The 8,507-nt window shown below is 34.3% G+C and overlaps 1 protein-coding gene across 1 annotated transcript; it reads right to left on the bottom strand.

Annotated features, from left to right (window-relative positions):
- Window positions 1–688: 688 nt before the first annotated feature.
- On the bottom strand, window positions 689–8,472 carry LOC148601191 (triosephosphate isomerase-like). The gene is made up of 6 exons (XM_088554334.1): window positions 8,337–8,472; window positions 5,491–5,614; window positions 4,617–4,701; window positions 3,019–3,151; window positions 2,287–2,466; window positions 689–1,483 (listed from the first exon to the last, which is right to left on the bottom strand). Exons 1-6 carry the CDS (start codon window positions 8,449–8,451, stop codon window positions 1,365–1,367), a joined length of 756 nt encoding a protein of 251 aa, XP_088410460.1. The 5' UTR covers window positions 8,452–8,472; the 3' UTR covers window positions 689–1,364.
- Between the last annotated feature and the right edge of the window lie 35 nt (window positions 8,473–8,507).

Genomic DNA, 8,507 nt, shown 5'->3' with positions numbered 1-8,507 from the left:
ACGATATAAAAATTAAAAAAATTTACAGGGATAATATTGTTCAGAATCATGAGACCAACCAATGCCCAAATTTTCAAATGATTCGATTTCTGATGTATGAGTTATGGTCCCGACACAATTCTTAAAATTATATTTTTCCACATGTACAACTTTGAAAATGTAATGAAAATAAACATATTGGTTCTCTAGTTTATTGTGCTCGAAATTAGTTGTGATTTTTAATTTGTGGATAAATACGGCTGCCTGTACTAAAAACAGAACATCATGGTTGGAAGAGTCTTTTGAAAAAAATTTAAAAAACTGGCGCCTTTAGCAAAATTCTGGTTCAGGTCACAAAAATACTATTAGCATTAAAAGCATATCCTGCATTTGAAAATTTAGTTAATTCTAACAAAGCCTGTCTCATTCCTCAAGTTTTTCAAATAAGCACAGATCATAAATCCCAACGGTCAATTTGTGTATGATTCTCTAAGGAACAACCATGCCAAGTTTACTGTCGGTCTAGTAGTTTCAGAGGAGATTTTCGAAAATTTGTCAACGATGGACAATTATGACAGACAACAAGTGATGGCACCAGCTCACCTGGCCTTTGGTCAGGTGAGCTAAAAAAGACTCAATAGATGGTTCAAACAAATAAGCATCATAAATATTTACCAGTATACCTCAATGAAAAAAAAGGAGCAAACAATTTTCAAATAGCACTTTTATTAAAATAACAGTAACTTTATATTACTGAAAATAAATAAATAGACATTAACTAAACTGTCTTAAAGGGTTTTTATACATAAAACAAATTGTAAACGTACAACATTCTTTAAAGTATAATTTGCAAAGTGTAAGACGCTTTTTTTAACATCTTCATATACATGTAAGAATACAAGTACACATTTAAAACATTCTACCCTGATGATAGATTGTTAAGCAAGTCAACAATCCCAGATATCATCCTACATATACAGATAGCCATATATAAAATCCTACCAAAAATGTTTGACAATGTTTTTGTTCTCTAGTTGATGTTCATACTAGAAATGCTCATCAGAACAATGTGTATGCAAACCACCGAGGTAGATACTGGCATACAAGGCCTCTTCTAATGTATAAATGTTTTTCACTACGCTGACCTTAAACATTAAAGTATAGAAACATCTTTCAGCTTTATGACAACTTATTATAATATTCTGTGTTAGGTTCAAGACAAAAAGTAATAAATTTTGAGATTCAGCTGTATTTTAAATCTGGGTTTTCCACCACAATTTCACACATGTTGCAAAACAGGTGACCTGCCTTCATAAAAAGAAGTATCCAAGGTTCACAAGCATATAAAATCATATAAACCTATATATACCTAATTAGTTAATAGACTATTGTGTGGCATTTACAATTTGTACAAAGTCTGGTTTTAGAGAAGCTCCTCCAACTAGAGATCCGTCAATGTCTGGTTGTGATCCTAAATCTTTACAGTTAGCTGCTGTTACAGAACCTGTAAAACATACCAAAGTGCTGAAAGTACTGACAGCTAAATGGTGCTGAATATGTAACAGGAAAATTCAAAATAACAACTAAATGTTGCATCAGTAATTATCAGTTATTCTATGTTGACAAAAGTGATCTTTCACAAACAATGTAAGCAAACTTAGTTATGGTAGATAACAGTGGTAGATCTCTAGAATTTGTTTCTTTTTTTACTTTCAACAATTTATTTTTTGTATTGTTTTTTTTTTCACAGCCTTCAAAATATTTCTACTACAAGTTTATCCATAACAAGCTAAGGTCATTAAAGTTAGGTTGTTATCATTTCTCCCTCTTTGTGACCCAAACATAATAAATTTCATATTCCAAGGGAGATAACCTTAGTAGCAATTTAGTAAGTTTAGATTAATACATTTCAAATTTCCCTAATAAATACGTAAAGAAAAAATGTCTTGTCCCGGTGTTTTATATGCTCATTTCCTAATTGGTGTTTTCTTTAATTTTCAGTTTTCAAAATGATAAATAACAAAGAAGAAGCACTTGTTACAAAAAATCAAGATAGACTTTCATTTATTAATAACTAAAAAAAAAAAATACATGTGCATATATATTGGCACTCAATACTTGAATTCTATATATATGGTTAGGCCAAACAAATTATGTCTGTTTCCTGCTACACTACTTACCCAAAACATGATACAGCCATTTTGAGTTCAGCATCATTAAAGTCTTGATAATTTCCCCATAAATTCAATTTGCTGGTAGCAGGAAACAAGACTTTCATTTTTTTAGCCTCATGTGCATGTTACTTACCTCCATAAATGATACGAACGCCATTTGCTACAGATTCTGAAACTTTAGATGCCAGCCATTTTCTGAGTGATTGGTGGACATCTTGTGCTTGTTGAGGTGTAGCTGTCTTTCCTGTTCCTATAGCCCATACTGGTTCATAGGCTAATACTACATTAGGCCATTGGTCTGTAGCTATGTTTGCTATAGAGAAAACAAAAGGTCTACACCAATTTCCATTTGGACATAAAAATAGGTTTGATTTGGATGGGTGTTTGGTTTTATACAAAGGTTCAAAATATAGTTAAACTGATGTAGAGGGACTTCAAAAAGTGTCAGGTTTCCTGATTTTCAATGTTTAGTTAAGGCAGGTTTTCTGGAGTTCCAGGACTTGGTTTAGACAGGTTTCCTAATTTTCCAGGTCTGGTTAAGGCAGGTTTTAAGGATTTCTCAGGGTTTGGTTTAGACAGGTTTCACAGTACTATTTTTGTTCAATTTTCACAGAACTACTGTAAAAGTATTCTTTTTTTTGTGCTGTACTAATTTTTGCTACGATAAGTGTGAAATTAGTACAGAAGAAATGTATTTTTCTTTTAATTCATACTAGTAAAAATATAATAAAATTAAATTCTGTAAGTGTAAAAGTAGTCATAAGTTTTGACTTCATGATGGAAAATACCTTGTGATGTCACCATTAATTGACAAATTTACACTTACACACTTTTGTAAAATAGACCATTGGTCTGTAAAACCTACCAATTATGGCTTCCATTTGTCTAAATACTACTTCCTCTGTTTTACCACCTTCTCTTTCTTCCAGTTTTTCTCCAATACAAGCAATTACCTTTACTCCTACACTTAAGGCATATTTGACCTTTTCTCCAATAAGCTGAAAGAGACCAGATAGAAAAAAAAATATATTTTACTACAAAACTCAAGGTGCTGAAGGCTGACATCAGATAACTATAAGGAACAGCCAGATTAAATCAGAAGTAATTTATATATGTGTGGTAAAATATAGAATCTTTAATGTTAAATCCAGACTTTTACAAGAGGAAATCTGTGATTTCAAGGAAAAGATCACATCCTTAGTTCTTTACTCTTAAATTAAAAACTACTTGAAAAACTTCATACAGTTAATACAATATTAGATAAAAATAAGTTTTAAGACGAAATAAGAAATGAGAAATCTTTTAAAAAATTGTCACATATTTGTATTTTTGATGCAGGTTAGTTTTCGGTAACTTTAAATATTTGAGGTGAATATACTGCAAAATATGAGTTATCTCCCCCCCCCAAAAAAAAATCCCAATACATTCCACTGATTTTTTTCCTGCCACTAAAAGAAAAATATACAAAACTGTTGATGAATACCATATTTTGGTGTGTATTATGCGCACATTTTTACATAGAAATTATTTCCAGAACATGGGGTGCGTATTATACATCAATACATAAAAATTGGCCACAAAATTAAAGATTTTGGTGCGTGAAAAGACATTGCGTAATGTAAACGAACAAACTGGAAGTGAAATGTTACTGAAAGAAAGTTTATCTAATCATCAAATACATCTTTAAGTATTAAATTTTTTTTCAAATCATGTTCAAATGACTTAATAACAAACAAAGGTTGTACAATATTTCCTTCTTATAAAGCATGGTTAGAAATTAATATGAAACAACTTAAAACCCAAAAGTAACTAATTCCTTTTTTTGTCAAACCCTCCTTATCAAATGCTTTTACAGCTGAAAATGATTATTCTGATACTTGTTTTGATTGTTTCTTACAATTTTCTTTCTTAAAAGTATGTTTTTAAATGAAAAATTGTGAAATTTGAGTTACAACCAAAACCCGAAATGTCTGATTTTCCTGATTTTCGATTTTGTTTTAAAAGCCATTTCATACATCCTGTGTCGATTTTATCATGCTTTGAAATTAAAATTATCCAATTTATTTAGCTACTGATGTTTACATGATGTTTTAGTCTGCATAGAAGTTTTTTTACTTCACATTTGATAGGAAATACCGCATCAAGGTAAATAAATTGACCGACCAAGTGAAAATATAAATTTTTTTGTCTTACAAAATTTTACTGCAACCTACATTGTAAGTCTAAAAAACTTATTTTCACACGTTTAGACCTCCAAAATTGCACTGCACACAATACACACCAAAATACAGTACTTGTACTCTCAAGCATTCGAAACAAAATACTAAAAATATAAATATATGTTCTTATGACAATTAAATCACTCACTGTACGACTATTAGGTGAACAGCTACATAAAATACATGTAAGTCAGTTGATTACAAATCCTGAATGCTTTTTCATTATGGGGCTAAAATACTATACCTGATCAGTCTCTCCAAAAACATTTCTTCTTTCTGAATGACCAAGAATTACCCAGTCACCCCCAACATCTTTAATCATGTTGGCACTGAAAATAAAACAGAAATGATTAATTTTTCATAAAATAAACAACATGCAACTATATTGAAACAACTGCAATCCAAATGAAACTGTTTCAACTTGAAAACAGTAACTTTCGACTAAAAATACGTTCCTACATAGTTTAAACTTCACCATCAAATAAAGCATACTACTTTAGCACTTATTGCTACCAGAGTCGATATTAACATCATTCAAAATTAGCCCCTTATTATCTAATAAAAATAAATACATGTATTTAGAAAATATGTTCAGAAAGGTGTTATTTACATATTTACAAAGTTCAAAACCTTTCATACCATGGATATTATCATAACCAATCACATTACACCCATTTACAAAAAATTATCTTGTCATGTAATATCCAAAAATTGTGCATGTCAGACTGATGGATAGGACCCATGCATATAGCTTTAGTCCACCTCAATGATGCATGTTGAGTACCAGGCAGCCACTGGTTTGCTGGTCAATGTAAGTGAAAATCAGTGAATGTAACCACAAACCTTAAATCTAAAGCTTAAACAGTGGCTCAGGGGTAAAAATTAAGAAATAAAAGCTGGTAGCCCAGACCATATTTTTGTTTAATAATTTCTATATGTTCAACTAATTTTTATCTAAAAATTTGGTAGCACATCTAGTAACCATGGGCAATTGCTAATTTTTATCCCTGTTGCTGACTGTCTGCTGGGCTAAAAAAAAACTTCCATGTCAGCCAAACAACTTCTCAAATTTAAAACATGTATATCTTCATTGTAGATCAACATAAATGTACCAGTACCTGATATCACCAGTAAATGCACCCTTTTCAACTTTATAACAGTTTTGGGCTGCTACAGAAATCTTCTTATCTAATTTTCCTCTTGTATACTCTAAGTATGGGGCTGGAGGTGCTACAACTACTTCTGCAAAATAAAATATTTACATTAAAAAAAAATTATGAAAAAAGACACAAACTTATTCTTTCAAGATCAGGTCTTTTTTTATTTATATTAAATTCTTAATTACAGGTTGTGTAGAAGATTCCACAAAAATATTTATAAAAGAAACAGGAGTTTAGACAAAATTTAGCTGCTGGACTGTAAGAAAACTTTATTTTTTCTGTGTAAATTAACTAAAAACACAGGCTCTGAGGATCTAGTGTGAAAAGGATTAGTTCTAAAAGTAGTTACACTGAGTAACAGTAATGGTTGAAAATGGTTTAGCAAATGGCCTGAAAGTAAAGGTTAGTTTTATTTTAAGTCAGCTAGTAAATTCACTAGTCCTGATAATCAAGACTTTCGCAGCATTTTAAAAAATGTAACCTTGATGCCTCAATCACTTACTTCACAAGTAGAGGGCCAAGCAAAATTAAAGTTACATGTAGTTTGATCAACAACATTCAAGATCTAAATCCTCACAAAGCCGAGGGACCTTAGTGCAAACCTACAAAGTTTCTAAAAGAGGTTGCCAAGGAAATAACACCTGCCTCAGCCTTAATCTACCAGGCATCAACATCCCAAGGTACCACCACAGATGACTAGAACTGGCATATGTCACTCCTGTCTTCAAGAAGGGTGTCAAAAGAATAGGCCCGCAGCAGCACTAAGCTTGTTGTAAAAGGCAACAAAATAGTGCTCAGAACCCTGGCCGGGGGCTTGGGCAATCTGCCCACTGAACAACTGGGTTGTGTACACCAGGTGGTGGAATGTGGTAGACCTGGTGTGTTACATGCTGGGGTTGTCAGGCTATAATACGGAAAACCATAGTGGTGCACCGTGTTAGGAAAGATGCTACATTCCTCGCATGTTAACGAACCCTGCTGATAGGAGTAGGAACCTTTGCGCTCCGTCACAGGAGGCTAAATTGCCAGACCCTATCCATCCCCCCTTTTTCTAGTGGCAATCAAAATTTGTTGACTCTATTATCCTTGTGACCTATCTCTTTTTACACTTCATCGTCATCATCATTTCATATTAATTTTATCATCCATTTCATGTTCATCGCCTGAATATAGTTGAAATATTGCTGCTCCGGCATTAAACCCCAATAATCAATCAATCAATCAATCAAATGACAGGCCCTATTTCTCTCACATGTGTATGCTGCCAGTTGCTGGAACATGCAATCCACAGCCAAGTCATGAAACATCTAGACCGACACACCATACTATCAAACCAACAGCATCATGCTGCATGGATTCAGAAAGAGGAGGTCATGTAAAACACAGGTGGTACCTTCCACTGAGGATCTAACATCTTGTATTGATGAAGGCGGGCAGATTGATGCCGTGTTGCTTGACTCCAGTTAAACTTTCGACAAGGTCCTGCATCAGAAACTTCTCCCGAAACTCGACCAATATGGAGTCCGAGGAAATGTGAAGGCCTGGATCAGCAATTTTCTTGAAAACCGTACCCAAGAAGTACTCATAGATGGCCACTCATCATCACCAGGCCCCACTGACGTCAGGAGTGCCACAGGGGTCAGTTCTTGGCAGTCTCTTATTTCTACTGTTTATTAATGATCTGCCTGGAAGAGTACAATCAACCACCAGGACACCCTACTGTACAGGAAATTTAAATCACCTGATGCAACCTGCAGAAACTGGAGATATGGGAACAAGACTGACAAATGTCTTTAACCCATCTAAATGTGAGGTATTATTGATAACAAAGAAGCGGAAAACCAATAGTTACCACCTACAACATCCATGGGCAACTGCTTGCCAAGGAAATACTTATAAAGAAAGGAAAATATCTTGGTGCAACAATATCAGAAAACCTCTCCTGGAACTATCAAGTAGATTCAGCAGCAAAGAAGGCTAACAACAGTCTTGGATTCCTGCGGAGAAACCTCAGATGTCTACCAAGCAAAGTCAAAGCACAGTGCTACAAAACCCTGTATGGCCAATTCTTGATTATGCCTCCCCAGTATGTGATTCACACACTTTTACCAATGCCAACGAACTGGAATCAGTACAACGGAGAGCAGTGAGGTTTGTCAAGGGAGACAAAAGAACAACCAGTAACACCAATGAAATGATTAAAGACCTTGAATGGCAAACTCATCAGCAACATAGAACCAACAGGCAACACCAAACTCATGCTGATGTACCACATAGTCTACAACTTGGTGGACATCCCTACTGCACAATACCTACACCCAGGAAGCCTGAACACTACAGGAAACACCATCCGATCCATTCTCCAGGACTGAAATATACAAATGTTCATTCTTCCCATCCAGTGTTAGCCAATGGTATCAGTTTCCTTCAAGTCAGGGCTTCTGCAGACAAGTAGAAGTCACACCTATTTTTAGCCATTTTAACTAGCACCGCATACAGATTGCAGTCAATACCACATGTAAATAGAGCACATCCTTCATCACTATACATACACCCTGCACCAAAGTGTGACAATTAGCCAGAGTGAGCCCTGCACTAAACGGAGTCGGAGAGAAGAGAACAATAATTAACAAACAATTATAAGCTTCATCGAGGTTTTTTAACGAATGTCCTGTGAATTTAACCTGCTTTTATAATCACAATTTCTTTTTAATATTGAAAAAAAGGAACATTCCTCACCAGGAAGGCAAGAAAGGTTTGCATCACGTACACAGACTGCATTGTGATTAGAACGTAAAATTCACCTGTTTTGGGATCAAGAGGTCCTGCATTGAGGAACTGAATAATGCCATCAATGCTGTCTTTGGAACCATTCATTTTCCAGTTACCACCAACGAAGAATTGTCTTTGAGATGCCATGGTTTTCTTGTGGTAGTTATTGGGTAGTTTCAGCAACACGTTCGACCGGCCTTGAG

This window comes from Perna viridis, chromosome 12 (genome assembly GCF_037379345.1).
Source record: "Perna viridis isolate PV_CMFRI_1.1 ecotype Kerala chromosome 12, ASM3737934v1, whole genome shotgun sequence".
Classification (NCBI taxonomy): Eukaryota; Metazoa; Mollusca; class Bivalvia; order Mytilida; family Mytilidae; genus Perna; species Perna viridis.
This window is presented reverse-complemented; position numbering and strand designations above follow the sequence as displayed.

Excerpts from the sequence above, each read along its gene's own strand:
- LOC148601191 (XM_088554334.1), bottom strand. The coding sequence starts at position 8,451 with ATGGCATCTCAAAGACAATTCTTCGTTGGTGGTAACTGGAAAATGAAT. Across the intron at positions 5,615-8,336 it reads ACCTCTTGATCCCAAAACAG|AAGTAGTTGTAGCACCTCCA; the intron begins GTGAATTTTACG and ends TTTATTTTGCAG. Across the intron at positions 2,467-3,018 it reads ACAAATGGAAGCCATAATTG|CAAACATAGCTACAGACCAA; the intron begins GTAGGTTTTACA and ends TTTTCTCTATAG.